The sequence below is a fragment of the Esox lucius genome, chromosome 22 (assembly GCF_011004845.1).
Source record: "Esox lucius isolate fEsoLuc1 chromosome 22, fEsoLuc1.pri, whole genome shotgun sequence".
NCBI lineage: Eukaryota > Metazoa > Chordata > Actinopteri > Esociformes > Esocidae > Esox > Esox lucius.
Genome location: NC_047590.1, coordinates 18,883,857 through 18,909,346, shown reverse-complemented (window position 1 = coordinate 18,909,346; position 25,490 = coordinate 18,883,857). Strand labels below are relative to the sequence as shown.

At 39.4% G+C, this 25,490-nt stretch overlaps 2 protein-coding genes and 2 long non-coding RNA genes across 6 annotated transcripts in view; 3 read left to right on the top strand and 1 right to left on the bottom strand.

Moving 5' to 3' along the window:
* Window positions 1-15,860, bottom strand: LOC109615297. 2 transcript variants are annotated; one of them, XR_002196279.1, is made up of 3 exons: window positions 15,764-15,860; window positions 9,933-10,032; window positions 1-75 (listed from the first exon to the last, which is right to left on the bottom strand). It is a non-coding gene; the product is annotated as an uncharacterized LOC109615297 (long non-coding RNA). The 2 variants fall into 2 exon arrangements; XR_002196278.1 differs by lacking the exon at window positions 1-75 and adding an exon at window positions 9,709-9,841.
* LOC105031000 (OX-2 membrane glycoprotein-like) lies at window positions 162-11,025 on the top strand. Its single transcript, XM_034289588.1, has 4 exons — window positions 162-235; window positions 9,955-10,265; window positions 10,395-10,703; window positions 10,882-11,025. The coding sequence occupies exons 2-4, from the start codon at window positions 10,004-10,006 to the stop codon at window positions 10,935-10,937; spliced, it is 627 nt and encodes a 208-aa protein (XP_034145479.1). The 5' UTR covers window positions 162-235; window positions 9,955-10,003; the 3' UTR covers window positions 10,938-11,025.
* A 488-nt stretch (window positions 15,861-16,348) lies between the features above and the next one.
* LOC109615294 lies at window positions 16,349-18,182 on the top strand. Its single transcript, XR_004575129.1, has 3 exons — window positions 16,349-16,427; window positions 16,520-16,624; window positions 18,010-18,182. It is a non-coding gene; the product is annotated as an uncharacterized LOC109615294 (long non-coding RNA).
* Window positions 18,183-22,356: 4,174 nt separating this feature from the next.
* LOC117592726 (OX-2 membrane glycoprotein-like) overlaps window positions 22,357-25,490 on the top strand; it is a 28,990-nt gene continuing 25,856 nt past the window's right edge. Inside the window, exon 1 of one of the 2 annotated variants that reach the window (XM_029116499.2) lies at window positions 22,357-22,546. The gene's annotated coding sequence lies outside the window, so the exon portion shown is untranslated. Of the gene's footprint in view, window positions 22,547-24,256; window positions 24,360-25,490 lie in introns of those variants that run through there. The other variant, XM_034289561.1, reaches the window with a different exon arrangement.

The window sequence follows — 25,490 nt, the reverse complement described above, 5'->3', positions numbered from 1 at the left end:
CGTCATAGTAACACTGGGAGAAGACGCTCACTTCAGCTGCAGACTCATGGAACCCAAAGATGTCCTGCAAGTCACCTGGCAAAAAGAGACACGAGGAGGGACTGAAAATGTGGCCTCCTACAACAAATGTTTTGGTCCAAAAGTTAAACCACCTTTTAATAGGAAACTGACGCTTCTAAACGTGGGACTGCAGAACTGCATATCATCATCAGAGGAGTGTCAAAAGAAGATCCAGGTAGGTTGCAGTTCTGGAATATGGTGGCACTGGAGGATAATGGGTCCCTGGTAGCTTCATGTTTAATTCCTTTAAGTCATTTACAGTTAATTTGCCTCTTCTCCATGCGTATTTTCACCCCAGTTGACTATTCGCCAGCAAAACTTTTGAGTGTCCTGTGGTCACGCCTCAGTAGTTAAGCTATTTCAAAAGTGTTGCATCCATCTGAAAGGCATTTTACTATTTATGACTTTTCAGTGTCAGTTAAATTTCTTTTTTGGCCTGTTTTTCCTGAGGTCATGAAGCTGGCTAATAATTATGCACATCTTGATATTAGGTGTTAATCACTGTTGCCACACCCTCCCTCATTACACAAATACATATCACCTGAAAATGATTCAATCCAATGAGCATTTAAGTTTATAATATTACAATCACAATACTCACTTGCCTAATAATTATGCATGCAGTGTACAGTAGCTACAAACCTGTACCTGTTTCTTGTCCTGTATGGTATTGTTACAGATTTTTCTCGCTATATTATATTTATTTGATTGTAATTGCATAGTTTTCTTAATCAAATATTGTGATAGCTTTGCAATTTATTATACACGTTTGCATAAACTATAAACTATTTCTGAGATAAAATAAATCAGCAAAAATGATGCGTAGGAATATGAATCAAAATTCAACAGTTTTCTGTTTTAAAATGTCAAACATTATAATCAGCCTGTGGGTTTTTAATTTGAGGAACAGACTAATTGAAGACTTCCTGACTTGCATTAAAGCTACCCAGGCAACATTCACACAGGAAACACTGATGGTCATGGACAGATTGTAAATGTGACTCATAATGAAGCAAGGAAAGAGATTTTTGTACACAGTGAGAAAAGGCCCGAACGACAGATGCAGATAGTCTGTTCAAATTTGGGCCCTATGTTAATCTCTTGTGACATGATGAACTGCCCCCCGGATGGGGATTGCTATGTACTGACAAGCCCAGTGTTGAAGGATAATAAGTGGTATTGGACTCACCTAAATACAGGATGGAACTCTATGTTCCCCTGCTCATACTTTTTTCCCAACCATGTGAATAGGTGGAGATGTTACTATGATGATTATTGTACTGTTAACATTTCCAAACCTCTAGGAGTAATCCAGGATTACTGGTGTTTCAGTTCTGATGAGGATAACACCCCTTGCAGATCACCTGACTACCCGCTATGATATGTCCCTACCCGCTATGATATGTACTTTCATCAGAGAACATAACTCAGCAGCAGTCCAGTCCTTTTTGTCATTAGCCCAGGCGAGACGCTTCTGACGCTCTGTCTTGTTCAAGAGTGGCTTGACACAAGGAATGCGACAGCTGAAACCCATGTCTTGCATACGTCTGTGCGTGGTGGTTCTTGAAGCACTGACTCCAGCTGCGGTCCACTCTTTGTGAATCTCCCCCACATTTTTGAATGGGTTTTGTTTCACAATCCTCTCCTGGGTGCAGTTATCCCTATAGCTTGTATACTTTTTTCTATTGCATCTTTTCCTTCCCTTCACCTCTCTATTAATGTGCTTGGACACAGAGCTCTGTGAACAGCCAGCCTCTTTAGCAATGCCCTTTTATGTCTTGCCCTCCTTGTGCAAGGTGTCAATGGTCGTCTTTTGGACAGCTGTCAAGTCAGCAGTCTTCCCCATGATTGTGTAGCCTACAGAACTAGACTGAGACACCATTTAAAGGCCTTTGCAGGTGTTTTGAGTTAATTAGCTGATTACAGTGTGGCACCAGGTGTCTTCAATATTGAACCTATTAACAATATTCAAATTTTCTGAATTATATATTCAAAATTAAAAGAATTAAACACTCGATATCAGTCTGTGTGGAATGAATGTATACATCATACAAGTTTCACTTTTTGAATGGAATTACTGAAATAAATAAACTTTTTGATGATTTTCTAATTATCTGACCAGCACCTGTATTACGTGCAGTAAAATTGAATCGGAATGAAAAACCGAACCAGCGACCTTCCGAATCTTACACAGACGTGCTACCCACTGCTCCACTGGGGAACCTGTAACATAAGTTTGAAGTGATTTTCTTTGTAATCCTAACCCAAACTATAACCCAAACCTTAACCCCAGTGCTGTGATAGCTAACCTTAACCTGAACCCCAGACCTGTGAGATGTAAACTTAAACTAACCTTTTTTGTTTCCTAACCGTAGCCCAAACCTTAACCCTAACCTTAACCCCGGTGCTGTGAAATCTAATCTTAACCCTAACCCAAGTGCTGGGATGCCTAACGTCAAGGTAATGTTGACGATAAAATGCTTTTATAACATATACTAGCGACCTTGCTATTGCTGTTACTCATCCCAAATCCCCATGTCTAGTGTTGGGCAGTGGGTAAGGCGCCAGTTAAAAACACACATCTAACATTTTGTCAAAATATCGTCTTTCATAGCGTTTGTACGTTTGTCTGGCGTTTGTATTCTATTTTACGTTTTAATAGAGCTTGTAACATTTTATACGTTGGTAATAGCGTTTTGTAAGATATGTTATGTTTGAATAATTTCGTAATGTATCAATACGTTTTGGTGCCGAATTGTAATGTAACCTGACGTAACGTCACATATCATGAAATCGGGTGCCATGGAATTTCGTAAAATAGTCTACGTAGGTTCCTGAGACCAGGTTGGACATTGCAGTCTCAAGGTGGGGGAGGGGCATGACAATGTGCTTGCCAAAATGTAACTCCCCACTTACAATGCACTGACTTTTGTCACTAGAGTAAAAATACTCTTTATGGCACACACTACTGGTCAACATGAGCTACCAAAATCATTTTTATTTATGTCGGAGGCACTTGCGTAGCGTGTTGACCCCGCGCTGGGGTGCAAGATGTCTACTATGTAATGGGGCTGTTTACCCCACTATCGGGGCTAAATACCCTTCCCCCCTTTTTTTTTTTACCTCAATTAAGATTCATTACATATTTAAGTGTCAAAATAATTCTATCAATGTAATCGATAACACTGAAAATAATTCAATCTTGATAGTAGTATTTCAGTGAGTTAACCAAATACAGCTTTAATCGTGATATTGTACATTCCATGTTATACTTTTGTTAATTTTACCAATATATCCTCAGGGGTAAAATACCCACTGGGGCATTTTTCCCCAAAGGAGAGGGGGCGTTTAACAACAAAAAACAGGATTGCTAGATGGGACACAACTGGAAGGATTATTGCACCATCCATAGATGAACGCGCATTTGTTTATGAGCTGCCAGGCATGTAAGAGGCTGACAATTAGCTGAACATATCTTGACTCGTTAGTATATGATGCTTGGTTTCATGTTTAATCTCTAACACTTGGTTTGTTTGATCAGACATTAAGGAGTCCACAGACAGACCTTGTAACTGGCAATTTAATCTATTTTACGATACTGTTCTGGTGTATCAGTGTAGCAGTGTTTTATTTGTGTCTTCTGCTTAGTTCTTCTGCTTTATTTTGGGGATTTAAATAAATAAACTATTCACTTGTTTCCAGATACTTTGCAAAAGCCTGAGGACAATGTTACTGACAAATAAACCAGTAGCTGTTGAGCATTTGTTTTACTTCAGTCACCTACAAATGTTTTGGCCCTTGAGGACCAGTGTGGGCTACTCTGATAAGGATATGTTTCTGTTCCTATAGGAGAATTGACAATTTTTTTTCTTAATTGATGGCAGTAAGGTTAACTTGAAGGTAGTTTAAGGTAGTATTTTATGATTCTCAGAAAAAAACAAGTCAGTTTGAATGACGATTACTGTTTCTGTGTCATGTATGAAGGAGATGGAAACAGTGGGCCTCATTCACCAATCATTCTTAAGAAGTTCCTTGTAAAAAAACAATTTCAATCAATCACATTCTGGCTGTGCCGGGTGAACATATTAAGAGTACAATTGTAATAATTAAGTCCAGAGTCTATTTAAACTTAGTCCAGGTTCGGAAGCATGACCAGATGGACAAGGAAAGGGACAACACGGGGCGGGGAGTTGTCAGCACAGTGGCAGCTGAAATCGGAAATCAATCCACCCACATTGCCAAGCATCAACCAAAGGGACACCCACCAACCGCAACCCCCCTGAAAGAGGGCCGAGTATTGCCAGCAGAGTACAGCCCAATTGCACAAGTGGGCAACAGAGAGACAACAACAAGCCAGTGACTCTTCCCCCGAAAGGCATTGGAGGGAGAGCATCCTAGTGGCGATGAGAGCCCACCTGCCAAGACAGCAAGGGTGGACAGTATCAAGCCTTTCTGGTCACCTTCATGCCCCTGGGCCAGGCTACACCTAATCATCGACCGTGGTCTAGAGATGAGTCTTTAGTAGACACTTGAATGTTTGCACTGAGTTTGCATTTCTAACCTTAATTGGCAGATCATTCTACAGTAGTGGAGCTCTATGAGAAAAGGCCCTGCCTCCGGCTGTTTGTTTAGAGATTCTAGGTACAATTAAAAGGCCTGCATCTTGCAATCGTAGGTTACATGTAGGTATGTATTGCTGGATCATTTCAGCAAGGTAAGTAGGAGCAAGTCCATGTATTGATTTATAGGTTAACAATAAAACCTTAAAATCAGCCTTAACCCTAACAGGCACCCAGTGTAAAGAGGCTAGTACAATTTTTTTGTTCTAGTTAGGATTCTAGCAGCCGTGTGCAGCACTAATTGAAGTTTATTTATTGATTTGTTAGGGTAACCGGAAAGTAAGGCATCGCAGTAATCTAGTCTAGAAGTAACAAAGGTATGAATTTGTTTTTCTGCATCAGTTTTTGATAGAAAGTTTAAGATTTTTGTAATGTTTTGAAGATGAAAATAAGCAACTCTTGAGACATTTTATGTGTTCATAAAAGGAGAGGTCAGGGTCAAGGGTAACGCAGAGGTTTCTTACAGTTTTTTGGGATACGACAATGCAGCCGTCGAGGTTTACATTGAGATTTGCTAACAACGCTCTTTGTTTCTTGGGTCCTAAAACGAGCATTTCTGTTTTTCTTGAGTTTAAAACCAAGAAGTTCTCTATCATCCACTTCCTAATATCTGAAACACATGCTTCCAAAGTAGCTAATTTTGGGGCCTCTCCATGCTTCATTGAAATATATAACTGTGTGTCATCAGCATAACAGTGAAAATTGACATTGTGATTTCAGATTACATCACCCAGAGGCAGCATATATAGTGAGAACAATAATGGGCCCAGAACCGAGCATTGAGGAACACCAAAACATACCTTTGACTTGTCAGAGGATATGCCATCCACACTAACAAACTGATGTCTTTCAGATATATAAGATTAAAACCAGGCTAGAACATGTCCATGTAGCCCAATATGGGTTTCCAGTCTCTCTAAGAGAAAGGAGTGATCAATAGTGTCAAAAGCAGCACAATGATCAACAGAACGGATGTGGAACCTTTGTTTGAGGCCATTTGTTACCTTCACAAGCGCAGTCTCAGTAATATGATGGGATCTGAAACCGGACTGGAGCTTTTCATAAATGTTACAACATTGGCTGACCTAGCACAAGAAATCGCTCCTTAAGTAATTTTGTTGGAATTGGGTCTAGCTAACAATTTGTGGGTTTAGAACTCATTACAAATTTAGAGACATTCTCAGGGCAACTGAGATTTTGGGGACTATAACTATTTAAGGTGGAGTCAGTTATTAGGGGGCCAAGCAACAAAGTTGCTGGAACCCTTTTATGTTTGTACGTTTTATTATTATTATTATTCTCCAGGGCCATTTTCAGAGGTCCATAGCTCTGTCCCTTCTGGCTCAAAACACTTCAAACTTTGAGATGTTCCAAATATTGTATTTCAGGAATGTATATCCGCTTGGTACTTTTCACCCTTCACACAACAATATATATCCCCTGTGTAATACCATGATTCTCATATGTTTAGGAGAAAATTGTTTTACGTGACCCTTATATACTGTTATTGTTTTCCAAAGACACAAATCAGCCATGAAATGATTGGAGTCATTGTTTTCGTTATAAGTAAAATGTATAGCTATTAGCTATATAGTCTTTGTGCAAGACTACTCTTTAGTTCCGTTAATAAATGTTTTTGTGTCCACGTTATTTCAGCAAAAATGTCATGGCTGAGGTAAAAGTAGCATTCTGCTGTTTAAATAGTGTAATGATTAAAACCTACCAGCGACAACAATATTCATCCCTCCTAATCGGCTGAACTAGGATTGCCTGGTTCCTTTTCTGGTTTCAAGGTCTTTTTGTTTTGTTTTGATTTCCTCTCCTTCGATTGGATATCCTGACTACTAGCGGCATTGGACATTTTTAAATGGCTAAACATTTCTCTAGTGAGAGCATGCAGTGTGATGCTTCCTGTGCCCTGCTTGGCCCCCTGAAAAACTGCTTGCAGCTTTAATTAGTATTATTATTATTATTATTCTCATGGGCCATTTTCAGAGGTCCATTGCTCGGTCCCCTCTGGTTCAGAACGCTCCAAACTTTGCCTGATTGTAGACAGCCAAGGTCCAAAGGACCAAAAAGTCTCTGGGGTCTTTCAAATTCGCCCCTTGGATTTTCCTTGTGAAAAACACATTAACGACATCTCCTCCGAGACCGCTAAACGGATTTGCATGCCTTTTGGTGTGAAGGATTTTTGAACCATTATCTTTAAAAGTTATATAAGGAAAGTTGATATCTGAAATAGTACGACCAAAGTCAGCAAATGAAATAGAGCTGGGCGTGTCTATGACTTTGGACGTCCATTAATCCCAAATGGAACATCAAACAGCTATGAAACGAAACATACTAGTACATGTGTCTGCTAGGAATGGACAGGAAAACTCCCATACAGAAATACCGCTTGGGGGCGCTATAAACATAACCGATGTTTCTCACGATTTTGCCGTTGATAAAAACACTGCTGTTTAAATAGTGTAATAATTAAAGACAGTCTGCCACATAGAAAACCAGGGATTTAAACCTGCCAGCGACAACAATATTTATCCCTCCTAATCAGCTGAACTAGGATTGCCTGGTTCCTTTTCTGGTTTCAAGGTATTTTTGTTTTGATTTGATTTCCTCTCCTTCGATTGGACATCCTGACTACTAGTGGCATTGGGCATTTTTAAATAGCAAAACATTTCTCTAGTGAGAGCATGCAGTGTGATGCTTCCTGTGCCCTGTTTGGCCCCCTGAAACGCTGCTCGCAGCTTTAATTTGTTTTCTAATGGTGATCTTTTCATCGAAGTAGTTCATGTATTCATTACAGCTAAAGTGAGCGTTGCTTTTTTGTTACAACAATTTTGGATTGTTTTGTTAACCTCAATCAGGTTGGAGAAATAAGCTGATCGAGCAGATGTGAGTGATTTTCGGTATTGTAGCGTACTGTCTATCCAGGCTAGTCTCCAACTTGGTGGAGCGCCACTTTCGCTCCAATTTTTCGGAGGCTTGCTTGAGTGCTCTAGTATTGCCTGTGTACCAGGGAGCAAGTTTTTTGTTGTGTATTTCTTTGGTTTTTAGTTGTGCAACCGTATCTAAAGTAATTTGACTACTTTGACTACAAGGTTAGACAAGAATTCTGGAAGCTCATTGAGGAACAATGTGTATGGCCCGAGGGGCCTATAAATAGTAGCTATGTAAAATGATTTATCAGCCTGGTTAACTTTCATGAGTAAAACTTCAAAAGAATGAAAATCAGTGATGTGTTTGAGAGTAAATTTATATTTACTGTCATAAATATTAGCAACACCCCCTCCTTTTCGGGACGCACGAGGGATATGATCACTAGTATAGCCAGGAGGAGAGGCCTCACTTAAGGCAACTAATTCCTCCTTTAACCACGTTTCACATAAATCAATAACATCTAGTATCAGAGATTAATTAATTCACTGCAACTGCCTTTGGAGCAAGGGATCTAACATTTAGGAGTCCCATTTTGAGATGCGAGGTGATACAGTCATTTTCATTTTTATTTGTGACCGAGGTGTATGAAGGCTTTATCTTAAGGTTGTTTTTGTTAGCACTACCTTGTTTAACTTTTCTCAGCCTGGAACGAGTCACAGTGGCAATAGGCAAAGCTGTAGAAAATGACATGCTTCCCTTGTATTTAAAAGGCATGTTTGGACACACACTTCCTTACAGGAAAACACAGCTGTTAAGTCCAATCACCACCTGTCTTAAAGTGACAGTAACCAAATAAGAAAGACAATAAAAATGCCTCTCATGCCTATACAATGTACATCAATCATAGTCTCCTAACATACAGTTGTGCTCATAAGTTTGCATACCCCTGTAGAAATTGTGACATTTTGGCATTGATTTAGAAAATGACTGATCATGCAAAAAGGATAGTGATCTTATGAAGTCATGTATAATCACATACAGTGGGGAGAACAAGTATTTGATACACTGCCGATTTTGCAGGTTTTCCCACTTACAAAGCATGTAGAAATGTAATTTTTATCATAGTTACTCTTCAACTGTGAGTGACAGAATCTAAAATGAAAATCCAGAAAATCACATTGTATGATTTTTAAGTAATTCATTTGCATTTTATTGCATGACATAAGTATTTGATACATCAGAAAAGCAGAACTTAATATTTGGTACAGAAACTTTTGTTTGCAATTAGAGAGATCATACGTTTCCTGTAGTTCTTGACCAGGTTTGCACACACTGCAGCAGGGATTTTGGGCCACTCCTCCATACAGACCTTCTCCAGATCCTTCAGGTTTCGGGGCTGTCCCTGGGCAATACGGACTTTCAGCTCCCTCCAAAGATTTTCTATTGGGTTCAGGTCTGGAGACTGGCTAGGCCACTCCAGGACCTTGAGATGCTTCTTACGGAGCCACTCCTTAGTTGTCCTGGCTGTGTGTTTCGGGTCGTTGTCATGCTGGAAGACCCAGCCACGACCCATCTTCAATGCAACAAGAGGTTGTTGCTCTGGAAAAAGATGCTGTGATTGTTTCAATTTAATTTTTTTCTTTATTGCCATGTTTTGTTTTATGATTGTGCCATTCTGTTATAACCTATTGTTGAATGTGAATCCCATAAGAAATAAAAGACGTGTTTTGCCTGCTCACTCATGTTTTCTTTACAAATGGTACATATTTTACCAATTCTCCAAGGGTATGCAACTTTTTGAGCACAACTGTATTAGTAAAATGGCATAAATCATGATAAAAATAATTGGACAACAATTTATACTCAGTATTTAGCATATATTGTAGTGATACTATTCCCTTTGTAGACTGACTTAAACTAGACCAAGTTAAGACCATGACTAGAGCATTTCAAGACAAGACCACGACCAAAGAAGGAGCAAGACTGGAATAGGTACACAAGCGTCAAGTGCAAGTCAAGACAGAGACCAGAATAAAGTGCAATTCAAGACTGTGAAGGAATGTGTATTTCTGTGTTAATGTTCCTCCTGCCGACTCCTCCCTCTTCTGACCATTCTTAGTACTACACCACTATGTTACGTTTACTTTATTGTATTCTAAACATTCATACGTGTGTTTTCATGTTACTGCAGTGATCCAATCCCAGTGGAGCAACACATAAAGCCAAAGTAGTTCTCACTCTGTTTGAATTGTGTTGTGATCCCCCATTCAGCCCATGATGACCTGCAACACATTGACTCACATCACTCACTTCTACATCGACACTGGGGGTTCTGGATTGATCCTAGAGTGTCTTTTCATCCTAAAGTCACACCTGTTTCACTGTCTTCATGCAGGTCTCTCTCAGCTGGTAGAAACCCAGCAGGTCGTCACAGTAACACACTCATGGAACCCAGAGACGTCCTGCAAGTCACCTGGCAAAAAGAGACACAAGGAGGGACTGAAAATGTGTCCTCCTACAACAAACGTTTTGGTCCAAAAGTAAATCCACCTTTCCAGGGGAAAGTGGAGTTTCTAAATGTGGGACTGCAGAACTGCTCTACAGTCATCAGAGGAGTATCAAGAGAAGATGAGAGCTGCTACAAGTGTCTGTTTAATACTTACCCAGATGGAGCTATAAGTAGAAGGATCTGCCTTCAAGTTAATGGTAAAATATAATAATTAATTTAAGACTAAGAATTAAAATCTCCCTTAAACCTGTTTAGGTAAGTGTCATACATCTATTTAATATATTGCTGATTTGTGCTCACTGTGAATAATGATTTCTGTTCTACAGAGCTGTATGGACCTACACTCCTAGTTACACAAATCAATGACACCCGTCCCTTCTTCTCTGGGTTAACTGTCTCCTGCTCTACCACGGGACGACCTGCTCCAGTAGTGGACTTGTTTCTCCCAGTACAATTGGTTTTGGAAAACTCTACAACGGTCAATGTCACCCATCCCAATGGAACTGTTACTGTCACCATAACTACCACACTGGCAGTTCCCAGTCTACCTGACAATGACACCATGGTTAGGTGTTTGGTGTCATCCGGCTACATCATCAAGGAGGGTTCTGTAAATATTCCAAACCTCTTTGCTGGTGAGAAAGTTTATTCAATCAATAAATACATTTTAACATCACCAGTTGTTACAAAGTGACTCCCAGCCTAAAACCCTAAAGAGCAAGCAATAACAGGGTAGATTCACATTGTTGATTAATTAATAAAAATCTGGAACAATTCATGCTGATGTATTTTATTTCTCTTTTTGTGATCCAGGTCCATCTTCACCTCCAGTCTCCAATAATGGTTTGATAAGGGGTCATGGTTTGTAGTTAATACAGGAATCTCATGTCTATACTGGACCTTTGCTTTCCACCTTTTATCTGTGAATTGTACTGGTCTCATCTTGTCATGTTTTCTATTTACAGGGTCAGTGTTTGCAGTAATAGGTTTAGTGGTTCTCATTGCTTTAATCTGCAGCATAGTCTGGTGGCTGTGTAAGAAAAGTCAAAAGAACAGGTATGTTCTATCCTAGATGTCAGAATAAAAAAAATACAACCACTGCATTCAGTTGCTTTGAGGAGTGTTACAAATGTTACTGTTTCAAGTGACTTTGTTTGTCTTGTTTCATGTACAGAGAAGAAAGACCACAGCAAGAGGATGCTGAAATCAGAGAGACTAAAAATGACACCAGTCAAACACCAAGACAATTATTCATTTAGGACTCCTAAAGTCGATTTTGTCATTGTGGCCCTGGAAGGCAAGCCAAAGAGAAATAATGCTGCTAGACTCCAAACAAAAGGGATCCTATGATGCAAATAGTGAAAACATTTTAAAGCTACTGGTCTTGGGCCTAAAAGAAGAGAATTGTAGGAGAAAACAGAGGTGCAGGTTGGTGGGTGTGCCTTTGGTTGATGCCTGGCAATGTGGATGGATTGATTTCCTGCTTGTTGGGCCCTGTCCGGGGCCTCCCCCGGGTAGGGCCACAGTGTCACCGGACCCCCACTGTCTCAGTTCCAAGGTGTTACGCTGCTATATTATTGTACTGGGGGATATGAGGGATGTACTACTAACTTTTTTTCAGTCTTCTCCAGTTTTAAATTTTAGGAGGAGATGAGGTCCTGGTCCACACCTGCGGATTACCTGGTTTGGGGGGCCCGTTGCTGTCCCTGTCCTTGTCCACCTGGTCATACTTCTGACCTAGTCTAAAATCAAATAGAGCAGACTATGAGGGCGAACTCTATGGCGAGAAAGTTACAAACTAATAATGTTTATGAGTTCTGGAAAGAGGTGAAAGTGGTTAATAACAGCAAAATGCCACTGCCCTCTAGTATTGATGGCATTACGGAACCAGAAAATATTGCAGAGCTATGGAGGAGACACTATGAGAACATCTTTAACTGTGTGACTAGTGTTTAACATTGGAGAGATACCTCACATTGATGGTCTGGTCATCAGGCCGGAGGAAGTATGTTACGCTATTGACAAACTTAAAATGAACAAAGCCTGTGGGCAGGATAGAATATCAGCAGAATATCTGAAATACGTATTTCAGTTTTACTTGCTCTATGCTTTTCTGGGTTAATGAAGCATGGCATACTTCCAGGATCCATGTTATCTGTATTGCTGGTACCTGTACTTAAAAATAAGACTGGTAAATTAACTAGTATAGATAACTATAGACCTATTGCACTTGCAAATATACTATCTAAGGTGCTAGAAGGGATCCTTATGGACAGGCTTGCAGAACACATAGCGTCAACAGATAATCAGTTTGGTTTTAAGAACAAGCATGGAACTGATCTGTGTATTTATGCACTTAAAGAAATTGTCCATAGGTACAGATCCCGCAATAGCACAGTCTTCATGTGTTTCCTGGATGCGTCAAAGGCTTTTGATCGTATTAATCATGGGAAACTGTTTGGTAAATTACATGAGCGTGGTGTACCCTCTTACCTAATCAGGATGCTGCAGTTCTGGTACTCTCACCAAACTATTCAAGTCAGGTGGGGGATGAGTTTGTCAACCCCTTTCTATGTCTCTAATGGAGTGCGGCAGGGCGGAATTCTGTCTCCGCTGCTATTTAATCTGTACATGGATGATTTATCTATGGAGTTAAAGGCCTGTAGGACTGGCTGCTTGGTGGGGCATAGTCTCATTAATCATATGCTTTATGCTGATGATTTGGTGGTACTGTCTCCCTCTAGTGCTGCACTGCAGCAACTTCTTAGAATATGTTCTCAATATGGACTAATGTTTGATATTAAATTTAACTCTATGAAGAGTGTGGTAATGACTGCCAGAACCAAGGAAGATATGAAGTGTGTCTATCCTTCTTTTTTAATGGCAGGAGAACCACTAGAGGTTGTAAAGAAAGTTAAATATCTGGGAAATGTGATAAGAGACGACCTTTGTGATGATGATGATGTACAGCGTCAGTGTGGAAAACTGTATGGGCAGGCAAATACGCTGGCACGTAAATTCCACATGTGCACCCCTGATGTTAGAATCGAAAATGAAAAAACTTCAAGTGGCTTACAATGATGCACTGAGAATTGTGCTTAAAATTCCTAGGGTGAGTAGTGCTAGAGAAATGTTTGTGTCTAACAATGTGCCCACTTTTAACGCTGTTTTAAGACATTTTCTGTATAGATTCTGACAGGGTCTAAGAATATGATCATTGTGTCCATAGTTGATGTTTCTAAGAGTGACACAAGGTCTACATCTTGCTTTTGGAAACACTGGACTCGAAGCCTGTATATGTTTTATAAATGATGCCTTATCAGCACCATTCTTAAATGTTTTGTATTGTTTTATATTTATATATATATTTGTATTGTGTTGTCTCTATGGACCTTTGTGTCTTGAATAAAGTTGATTGATTGATTGATTGATTGATTTGATTGATTGATTGAGGTACCCTCGAAACACCAACACTAACCCTAACCCTTTGACCCAAGTTTGTGAGTTGTCTAAATCTTGTAAAAAGGTAGAACACTGACCTTTGGTCATAATTTTCTAAATGTTAACCTTTACCCTGTCCTAACACCTCACCAGCATTGATCTGGTGACCTTATAACTGACTGTTCTCTGTCAGGTTCATCGAAAAAAGGAACTGATACTTCCCCTGCAGATTGAAAGGGATGATGAACATTGAAAGATGTTCAGACATTGCAATTCTCCCGAGTGTAAGAAACCAAGCTTTACTTTAAAAGGAAAGGGCTTGTCTCCAGACCAACAACAGAAACTAGACCACCTCCAAAAACAACTAAGATATGTGAAAACATTCTCCAAAAAAGGACATGTTAAAACTGAGAGAACAAAAAAAAGGATCATACAGTATCTCACAAAAGTGAGTACACCCCTAAGTGAAAATGTCCAAATTGGGCCCAAAGTGTCAATATACGGGGCTCGTAACGGGAGGTAGACCTATTCCTGACTCGGCTGGCCAGGGTCTGCAAGGGGTGTCCGTCCAGCAGCCCTCTCCAGGCCCTGCTCCGCAGCCTGCTGCCAAAAAGAATTTGACCACTGCACCTTTTTCTTTCCTTTCCAAAAAAGTTGAAAAGGAAAGTTTTGAGTGAGGAACAAAATTAAGAGACCACTGCAAATTGAACGCCTCTGTTCCTCACTCAAAACCTTTCTTTTCAACTTTTTTGGAAAGGAAAGAAATAGGTGCAGTGGTCTCTTAATTTTTATAAAAATGAAATATGATATGTTCCCTTGAGCATCGCATTCTATAGCGATAGGGATTACAGTTATGATCCAGTTCCAAAAGCAGCTAGCAGCAAAGTTTTGTTACTGCAGGTATGTTTTGTTGTAGTGTAATAACAAGGTTCTGTTCATCATGTACATCAGGCCCGGCCCCAGGATGAAGAAACTGAGGGGGCTGTTAAAAATGGCGAGGGAGCTAATCTGTTTTCTGGCTATTTTTCCATTGAGTTTTCAAAACTTAAACTGGGGGGGGCAGAAAATACAACTGAGGGAGCTATGCCCCCTCATGGCGCCGGGTTCTGTTGTACGTGAAAAGTTTTTGGGAGAATAGTATTAAATAATTATATTATCTGCCTGTCTTTTATTTGGGAAATCAGGTAGCAAGACTATAGCGATGAGGTGGTGGTGGGGGGGGGGGCACCCATGGCTAAGGATCACACCCATAGAGGAGAAAGCTAAGCTCTGCCACTGTCATTTTTATACAATTAGCGCAGAAGGTAAGACACTGTGTGCGATATTAGTATTATATAACAGTGTTATAACAGGCTGGTCATGTTTGATGTTTAACAAAGGGGTCTTAGGGTTCTGGAATGTTAAATTCCCAGGCAATATATAAGTGTAATGTCAGCGGCAAAAAGGGCTTTAACAAAAGGGCACCAGGGTTACCCCTGCCGCATTTTATGTTCTGACAAATGCTACAACAGATGTCCTACAACCAGTGGGTGTTAACCTTCCATGTTTTTCAATGTGCGTGTAGCATGGTGTTTTTCCACAAACACAGATTTACGTGTGGGAAACATGCTTTTTGTATAAGATATAAAGAAGGGACTTACGATTTTGGAGAGTTTCAGCCCATTTCTCATTTTAACAAGAGATGGGCCTTTAGATCAGATCTGCCCATAGTAATGGTGGCTAAATAACCATCAATACAAACTGTAGTATATGCAGGTTGAAAATCATCCCGTATTTCACACAAGGTTTGTAGTCCAACAAAGCACTATGGCAAATAAACATCACATGAGAAATGCTATTATTTTGAAGCATTAAATAATGCCTAGGCCGACCACACATTATGACTAGGTTGATTGTATCGTGGTTGGGTTTAAATATTGTTAAAAATAAAAACGGTGAATTTGGTACATGTGTATGTATGAGCAATGGTGTATTTTGTAATAAAAATGGTTGTTTAAGTCAGCATTAACTTTTAAGTTGCATTATAAGGCAAAACGTTACAAAGTTACCCGCAAGGTAGCGTATACATTTGCATGAACAACGGCGAATCGTTGACAGGTCAGGATATGTAATTTCAGGTAATTAAAACATTTGGAAAGATGTCTTATGAAATTGTACAGCGGAGATCAACGCAATATTTTTTTCTTCACATTGATAGAAATGTTTAACTGGCAACGATGGTTACAAACTGTAGTATTTGCGAGTTTGAGAATACCTGTCTGTGTTAGTGTGGGCGGATGCTGGGACTTCCCTGTTAGATGTGCTGCATTCTCGTAATGACTTGAAGAAACTTGTGAAAGCTGTATTATGGTCTTGTGTTTGTTAAATGTTGAACAGATTAATGGCGGTATGGTGTTTATATGTAAGCGGATGAGTTTGTCATTAATAGATAAAATTAAATGATGTGATGTCACGGTTAAGCCGCGATAACTAACGGGAACAGTGTTTCTACCGGACAGGAAGTATCAATATATTTGGTTGTCAAATTTTTATCATTGTAGCCGGTATAGTTCTAACGTGAAGAACGATAACGTGTAACCAATGACAAAGTTAAGAGGCGTGACCTGCTGGAGGCGCCCCGGCTGTGATGTAAAGACAATATTAAATACGCAGCTTCCACAGAAGACAACTGTTGTTTCCAGCGCAGAGTATGCTGTTTACATTGAAAGTATAAGTTATTTTATTTGAAATATTTGACTTCAATTGTGTTGCAGTTACAAACGCTAACAAATGGCTTTTAACAGTATTAATAATCAGCTTTAAATACCTGTATACGCTTGTTAACCCTCTTTGTATTTATTTCAGACAAAGTGACCAGCATCAGTGTCATTTGAACAGTGCGGTTGTGATCCTACACAACTTGAACACATACGTTTTGTGTAAGTCTAATTATTTTTTGTACTAAAATTGTATTAACATAACAACAATATGCATACAACTGAACCTTTGTACTCTATTTACCAACCAACAGATTGAGGACCCCCAGTGATGACATAGAGTACATCACCATAATGGCTTCAGTTATGGACACCCCACCTTGTGGCTGCACAGCGTCAGGGGATTTTGAAAGCTGAAAGTAATACATTTTACTGTCAACTCAACAAAACTGTGATGTATGTAAATGTATGTTTGAGTTAGAATAATATTTTAACCTGTAAGTGGATCGTTATTTACATGTTAAGCTAGAGAAATGGCAAAAGATATTGCTAACAACAGATCAGACACGGAACAACTAACAAGATCTATACATAATCAACAGACCACACCCCAAAATACAAATGAACTGGCCATAACTTTGTTACACAGCGATGCACACAATAATCCTCAGATCCAAGATTTGTTAACTGAGCTTAGTAGCCCACGGTTTTCATATGATCAAGACTCTTCTCCAAGCACTCTGATGCAAACTCATTGCAATGATGGTAATGTTTGAGTTATACAACGTAATGCATTTGACAACGTTGAATTACGACAGTTGATACATTTACAAAATACTGGTGAAGTTGGTGATTTTGGCACATTCTATGGAAGTATTATGGCAGGCTTGGATACTTTGATTGTTAAAGCTTCAGACTTTGTACACGGGCCTGGTGATCGTCTACAGATTGAGTTGATTGGTGAATCTCTGATATCCCCCATACATGTGACCATGAGAGCAGATTAATATAATGAACGCACGTTTGGTAATTTACTTGAAAGTGTTATGCAGAGTAATGCTGAGATTATGATTGATGATTATCAATAAAAAAAAGAAGGCATTTATATGTGGCTGTGAATAATGATTTTACATGATCTTCCATTTGTTTGATGGGTATGTTGAACCAAAGGTGCACATATGCTGAGGCCCTGGTTAGTGTACGTGAGTTACATACGGGAGCTGGTTTAGTGTTAGATGATTGTGTGGCATTCACAGATATTGTTCGGTTTGACAAAATGACAGGGTGTAACATTTTTGTCTTTTATCGAACACGAGATGGACACCCACCCTAGAATCAAAACAGCGAGGACACCCACCCTAGAACCGTCTTTATGTACTTACACGATAACCATTTCTATGGCATCATGAATCTGAAGAGTTTTCTGGGTGTGTCATTCGTTTGTGAGTGGTGGTATACAGGTTTTAACACCTGAGGCGATCATGACTGTAAACATAGCTGTAGTGTCTGTCTTCATGAAGACTGTCATACCCAACCCCTTAACCCAACCAGTGCTGTAAGCGGATATGTTATTCTGACTATTGTTATAGACAGCATAAATGCTTGAAGCACCTCAAACGTGTGTATCGTTGGGTTAGTAGGTGTGACCAGAAGAAATATTGTGTTGATTGCAGCCGTCATTACAACGTTAGTATTACCAACTATGAAGCGCACAAGTACACGGCTAACATTTGTCCCAATTGTAACGTGGATCTGCCGGTTGAAATGAATCATCAGTGTTTCATAAAACCCTCTAAACCCCAAGGACCCAAGCTTTCGGCAGGAAGTCCCCCAATCTGCCTTGAATGGAGGAAAGGCCACAAGGGACAGGGATTGCAGGGCGCCGTGGATACCAACCCAGCACGATAGAGGGCTGCTGAGGGTTTGGATGGGGTTTGGGTGTGTTGAACAGTTCTGTGTTGATGACGGCTACCTGCAAACCAGGGGAGTGACGACTACCTGCAGACCAGGAAGAGACAGGGTCAACAGACTGTAATACGAGTGTATGAATGCATGAAATAAAGGAATAAAAAGTTGGTCTACCGATGAATACAGAGTGAGTGTGGACAGTTGTTGTTAGAAAATCGCCCAAGGTTGTGAGGAGTGTGTGAGTTGAGGGCTGCAAGGTGCCCTGAAGTATATGATTAGTGAATGAGGAACGAGTGGTTTGGCTATTAGGAAGCCCGATAAGAAAGATACATTGAGGATATATGGGCGTTTAGCCCCAAGGAGATACACGAGTCGTGTAGGTAACATCACTATCATAACATTTGAAGTGACCATATTGAGGGAAAGGGAAAATATAATACGAAGCGTGAAGGACGGAAGAGTATTAGATAGATATCCAACTGCATGGACATTTACTCGAGAAGTAATTTGGATTGAGGTGGGTCAGATAAAGGTTTGGTCAAGTCATCCAGAATTAAATGCGCCTACAGTTAGGGCATACAGTTACAGTTAGAGCAGCCCTGCGAGATGTTCTGGTTTAATGATCCCTATGCGAAAAGGAGAACAGAAGATATTTAGATTGTCTCCCAATAGTCACAGGAAGGAATAGAGGCATAGGAGTGTGAATACCTAACAGGACTATAGTGGGGAGAACAAGTATTTGATACACTGCCGATTTTGCAGGTTTTCCTTCTTACAAAATGTAGAGGTCTGTAATTCTTATCATAGGTACACTTCAACTGTGAGAGACAAAAATCCAGAAAATCACATTGTATGATTTTTTTATAATTTATTTGCATTTTATTGCATGACATAAGTATTCGATCACCTACCAACCAGTAACAATTCCGGCTCTCACAGACCTGTTAGTTTTTCTTTAAGAAGCCGTCCTGTTCTCCACTCATTACCTGTATTAACTGCACCTGTTTGAACTCGTTACCTGTATAAAAGACACCTGTCCACACACTCAATCAAACAGACTCCAACTGTGTAAGGACATCAGGGATAAAATTGTAGATGGGCTACAGGACAATAGGCAAGCAGCTTGGTGAGAAGGCAACAACTGTTGACGCAATTATTAGAAAATGGAAGAAGTTCAAGATAGTCAATCTCCCTCGGTCTGGGGCTCCATGCAAGTTCTCACCTCGTGGGGCATCAATGATCATGAAGAAGGTGAGGGATCAGCCCAGAACTATACGGCAGGACCTGGTCTATGACTTGAAAGGAGCTGGGACCACAGTCTCAAAGAAAACCATTAGTAACACACTAAGCCGTCATGGATTAAAATCCTGCAGTGCACGCAAGGTCTCCCTGCTCAAGTCAGTGCATGTCCAGGCCCGTTTGAAGTTTGCCAATGACCATCTGGATGATCCAGAGGAGGGATGGGAGAAAGTAATGTGGTCTGATGAGACAAAAATAGAGCTTTTTGGTCTAAACTCCACTCGCCGTGTTTGGAGAAAGAAGAAGGATGAGTACAACCCCAAGAACACCATCCCAACCGTGAAGCATGGAGGTGGAAACATCATTCTGTGGGGATGCTTTTCTGCAAAGGGGACAGGACGACTGCACCGTATTGAGGGGAGGATGGATGGGGCCATGTATTGCGAGATCTTCCCTCAGTAAGAGCATTGAAGATGGGTCGTGGCTGGGTCTTCCAGCATGACAACGACCCGAAACACACAGCCAGGACAACTAAGGAGTGGCTCCGTAAGAAGCATCTCAAGATCCTGGAGTGGCCAAGCCAGTCTCCAGACCTGAACCCAATAGAAAATAGTTGGAGGGAGCTGAAAGTTCGTAGTGCCCAGCGACAGCCCTGAAACCTGAAGGATCTGGAGAAGGTCTGTATGGAGGTGTGGGCCAAAATCCCTGCTGCAGTGTGTGCAAACCTGGTCAAAAACTACAGGAAACATATGATCTCTGTAATTGCAAACAAAGGTTTCTGTGCCAAATATTAAGTTCTGCTTTTCTGATGTATCAAATACTTATGTCATGCAATAAAATGCTAATTAATTACTTAAAAATCATACAATGTGATTTTCTGGATTTTTGTTTTAGATTCAGTCACTCACAGTTGAAGAGTACCTATGAAAAAAACTACACACCTCTACATGCTTTGTAAGTGGGAAACTCTGAAAAATCGGCACGGTATCAAATACTTGTTCTCACCACTGTATGAAGTTACTGTCTCAATCACATTACACATTGTTTGGTTTTGTCCACATTGAGAACAAGCTTCAATTGACACAAAGTATGTTGAGCAGCATTAAAAGCAGTTTGTAAATGTTGAAAAGCTTTCTCTTAGGTCAAAGCACAACGATAAGTGTCATCTGCATAAATGTGGACTTTTATCTAGATTATTTATATAAATAGTGAACAAGAAAGGACCCTGTACAGAGCCCTACACCATTAATAGATAATTCAGGTGGATTAATAGATAAGATACTCTGGCTGTTTATCCATTCAAAAATAGTCAGTGTTGGTCTCCTTAACTGGACAGCTCTCACATGGAAACTAATCTGATGATACACTTTGGTTTCCCATAGCACCATTAATTTGGAACAAGCTAAATTTTTATGATCACATTTTTCACATAATGATGAACAGAATCCAAAGGTTATAATTGCATTGGTTTCCACAGGAGAGCCAAAAAAAAGAACTGACTATATTATAAATGGTTAAATGGTTTGAGTGGATGGTCTTCATTTATCCACCATGTTGGACCAAGGATCAGAGGCAGGTGTATTGTATTAAAAGATTGTCAGGAACTACACGGTTTAGAATGGATTTTTTAACTTAGGTGTCTATGCTTCAACAGCAAAGTTGGTTCAGAGACATTTGTTGGAGGAATGTTACTGATTTTCTCTGTGGTTATGATGTGTTTTACTGTGCATGTTAGAACTAGCGTTGTGTTATATTTGACCTTTTTGTCTGTGTAGTAGCAGGGATCTGGACTGTGAAATTGATATTTGTGTCATTGTCACAAAGTTTCAATTTTTTTCTTAGTTTTTTAACAACAAGATATTTGACTTTTATTGGAACAGAATGAATTAGGAAGTTGGATTGCTCTTATGTATTGGTCCTTGATCTTCCATTATGTAGACTAGCTAAGTAAATGTTTGTTCCCAAGGGAAACCTGACCATGTCATATTAAAGAAACATTTGGGTAGAAAATTAGTTTAGGAGCCCAGCATCCATTTAAATGTGCAGAGCTGGGGTGTGTTCTGGATTTAATCTGGAAATTGTATTGAATTTGAATAGGTCACACCCACATTAATTAGAATTTAAATTAAAGGAATCAATAAAGGAATCAATTATTTCAATTGAGTGGGTTTGGCATCTTAATCATGCAGTGATTTCCTTCACCACTCATTGTGCTCTCTAGTGACTCCCTCAGGCGGTTTAGGGGCCTGCAAAAGCTTAGGTCATCACTCAAGTTACTGTGACCTCAAAAATGCTGATCTGACTAACTTCCTGGGTGGCAGTGCATTATGTGGAAAAACAATAAGACATTTTGTCAAATTAATATGACTTGGTATATCAGTGTTATATCCATTTAAATGTTTTTTTTCTCAGGATATGCGATAACGATAAGTGATTCAGACTTTCCCGTTTTCAGACAATTGAATTTGTTTAACTGGGTATGGATTAAATGATACTGCCTTCATTTCATATAAAATTGCAATCTTGCTTCCTATGAGGTTTTGCCAATTGCATTTCAATTCAAATTCATTGTTTGAAAATTTCGAATTGACCCCAGCTCTGATACCCAAACTTGTGTCATGCGACTTCTCAATCAAGTCTGCAGTGTGAATTCAATGTGTGTGTACAATATTGGACTTTGTTGAAGAACATTGCTAATGATTATCAATTACTTGAATTAATTACGCTCTTATTCATTATTATAACTGGGTGTTTAGAACCATGAGTTCTGATTGGCTGAGAATTCCCTTAAATGCTGTAAATGAATATGAATATGTTGTACATTGTAGTACCATACATCCGAAAATGCTGCTAAAATTATTCGTTATTCACTTTAATCCAGATCATCAGCGAGTTAATAATAGTACCAGCAGGGGTCGCCTTTATCTCATGTTTAGTGTCAGGTGACTATAGTATAGTTCTGTCCATGGTATACATGCAACAGCGCTCCATTGATATTCTGAACCGCTCCACAGTTGACTTGACAGCCTCTTTTCTATCTGACGCCTCTTGTAACGGCAGGACAGAACACATCCCACCCAGTCAGTTGGAAGACTTCTGAAACGTTGATATACTAATCAGTGTACCTCATTAGGTTTGGCACCACGGAGGACGGAATTAAATGATTCTCATAAACTACATTCACTGCTAAACGGGTAAGTGTGTTTTCAGCTACATACTACAATTAATCATGTTGTGGTTGACCTAGACTTGTGATGATATATAGTTATTGTTTAGTTCTTAATAATCATGAAAGGCTTTCAGATTCTATGAAAATCTATTCTATGAAATAAATCCAATTAGTGAATTATAGTTATTCTTTTTTAGGGCTAATACTACAGAATGCTTTTTATTGTAATATATATATTCAGGAGGTGACCTGGGATTACATTTATAAAAATGTTATATTCTCCCTTAGCCTTCATGTTACTTATGTTATGACAGAGCGGGACATTCATTCAATGAATAGTCAATGTACCATCTGTCTTCAACACTTCCCCTCCACATAAAGCTAAAAAACATTTAATAAAGAAAGCAACAAATGTCTATAACAAATGTCACTGTCTATTTGTCTTCATCATGACCAAAATCCTGATCATAGTACTAAAGTCAACAGAATATTACAGGAAAAGGTGTAGACTGGTTAACTCAATGGTCTAAACAGGCTCTCCTCAACACTGAACCCCAGTGGAACAAGTCAGGGGGTCTGATGATTATTTCTAGTAGTTTATTTGATCAGACATTAAGGAGTCCACGGACCTTATTATTCACAATTTTATTTATTTTAGGAGACTGTTCTAGTCTATCAGTGTAGCAGTGTTTTGATATTTCTCATATTTTTTTCTGCTTAATTTGGGGGTCCAAATAAATAAACTATGGACTTGTTTCCTGGTCCAATTCTGGAGGCCATGTCACTGACAAATAAACCAGCAGCTGTTCTGCTTCAATACAAACTTGAGCCCTTGAGCACCAGTGTAGGCTAAAGTGATTAAGATATTCTTCCATTCTTATAGGCCTAATGACTGTGGAAGATCAGGTTTTTCTTCTTCATTGGCAATTAGGTTTACTTTAAAGTATATTATGACTTTGCCATGGACCTTTTTTTTAATAGGGAATCAAACATGGCCCAGTAATAATGTATACTATGATACTCAGAAAAATCCACTTGAAATATGATTGGAGTTTGTGTTATATATGAATGAGATGGGATCATTTAGGCTTTGAGACTGTTTCTTTGAATTACATGTTGTTCCTATAAACACAGTTGGTCTTTACTTAGTTCTGTTTGCGATATGGCATCAGAAGGAAAACATTCTATTGGGACACTGAAAAAGAGAGGTATTGTTACATTTTAGTGGTACATTTGAATCCAGATGGTTGACATTGTAACATCTACAAAAACCTTTCCTGTTAGTTCTGGCCTGTTTAGTGGTTAATATCAGTTTGTCTTTCATGGATTAAGTGGATGTGGACATAAAAACTGATCCCAGGTCTCTTTTGCTGTTCACTTTAAATACAGAAGCAATACGTTTCTTGGTTGTAAAGTCAGTCAAATCAGCATTAAGTCAGTCAAAACTCCTCTAAGGGACACCATCTGGAGGGGTGTTTTTCCTCATTGTAAGCCTCCTACTGGTTTTGTTCAAACAAGTGAATTTCCCGGCAACCCATACACAGGAGCTGAACCACAAGTGTTTTTATAGCCACTGAATGAGGCCGGGCTTGGCTGGTACAACTCTAAGCCCCAGCTCAGACAGACAGTGCTTACAGTAGACTGGAATCATATTCAACCGCCGTAGTTCCACAATGGCCGGTCTGGCTGTTACGATGGCTTAACTGTCTCTATTATAATGTGTACTCGGCTTGCGTCAATCAGTCTTGTGTTGCTTCTGGTTGGATTGTACGAATATTTCCTTGAGTCTGGTGCATCAGTAGTCATCAAAGCAGCACGACAGGCTTGTTCATTGCCAGGTAATCATAGCATTGTATGTAAGGGTGAAGCATGGAGCGTAAGATTCAAAATTTGACAAACCTGATGAATATAATGTTGTTGTTGTTGTTGTTCAGAGATAGTGTCAGACCTGTGTTATAATGCTACTGAACCGCAGCAACTTAGTCATGTTCCATTTTGACTGACTTAAATAACATAGTGGTTAGAGAAGCGGACCTGTAAACTATAGGTCCCAAGCTCAATTCTTATGATTATTCCTAGGAAGTTAGTAGATACTAGTAAGCCTATTACTGGCTAATAAGCTGTTAAAACAGCCAGTGCCAAAAGCAATACAGTTCATAAACGCTATGTTGGAGGTAAACTTAATAAGAAACGTTAGTCAGTGTAACACAATCCTTAATGGAGTCTAGCGACTGCTGAAACGTGTAATGCCGTGTTGTAGTGGTTAAGGACAGTCCCTCTCATGAGGAAGACTTACGTTTGAATCTATTGAGAGCAACAACATTTATTAATTATTTCTGGTAGATTCCACAATTCTCTCATCTTTTCATTTGATGAAAAAGTTAGTTATCGTCGCCTTTATTGATAGTTATTGTATAAATGTCATTCACGAATGAAAGAAAAAAGTATGTTGTTTTGCCATGAAAGAAAAAAATACATTCTTATGCCATGAAATGAAATAGCTTAGGCAGACTCGCTAGCAATTGCTCAATTCTTATGATTATTCCAGTAAGTTAGTAGACACCGGTAAAGCTTATTACTGGCTAATACACTGTTAAAACAGCCAGTGGCAAATGGCATTCATAGACACTATTTGTGGTGGAGGTAAACTTAGTAAGACATGTTAGTCAGTTTAACTGTATCAATGTCATTCTCAAATGGCCAATTAACTATTAAAACGGCCAGTGGCAAAAGACGATTTGTTCAGGATAGAGACAAGAGGCTGTACTGACACCCAGCAATAGTAAATCTCGAGATGGCAACACTTATTATTGCGGGCCAGCTGGACTAAGCTTGTCTGGTTTCTTGTTCAGTGAGCAGGGAGTAAGCAGGGTTAAAATATTACACTACTGGTAATTAATGGTTGTGATGTTAAAGTGCTACGTTCTTGGTTATTAAGGGTCATAATGTTGAACAGAGGGTTATAATGC

What these genes read in the sequence shown, in the direction of transcription:
- LOC105031000 (XM_034289588.1), top strand. Translation starts at nt 10,004, where the DNA reads ATGGAACCCAGAGACGTCCTGCAAGTCACCTGGCAAAAAGAGACACAA. An exon ending in GATCTGCCTTCAAGTTAATG is followed by an intron (nt 10,266 to 10,394) that starts GTAAAATATAAT and finishes TCTGTTCTACAG; the next exon opens with AGCTGTATGGACCTACACTC. An exon ending in TATTCCAAACCTCTTTGCTG is followed by an intron (nt 10,704 to 10,881) that starts GTGAGAAAGTTT and finishes TTTGTGATCCAG; the next exon opens with GTCCATCTTCACCTCCAGTC.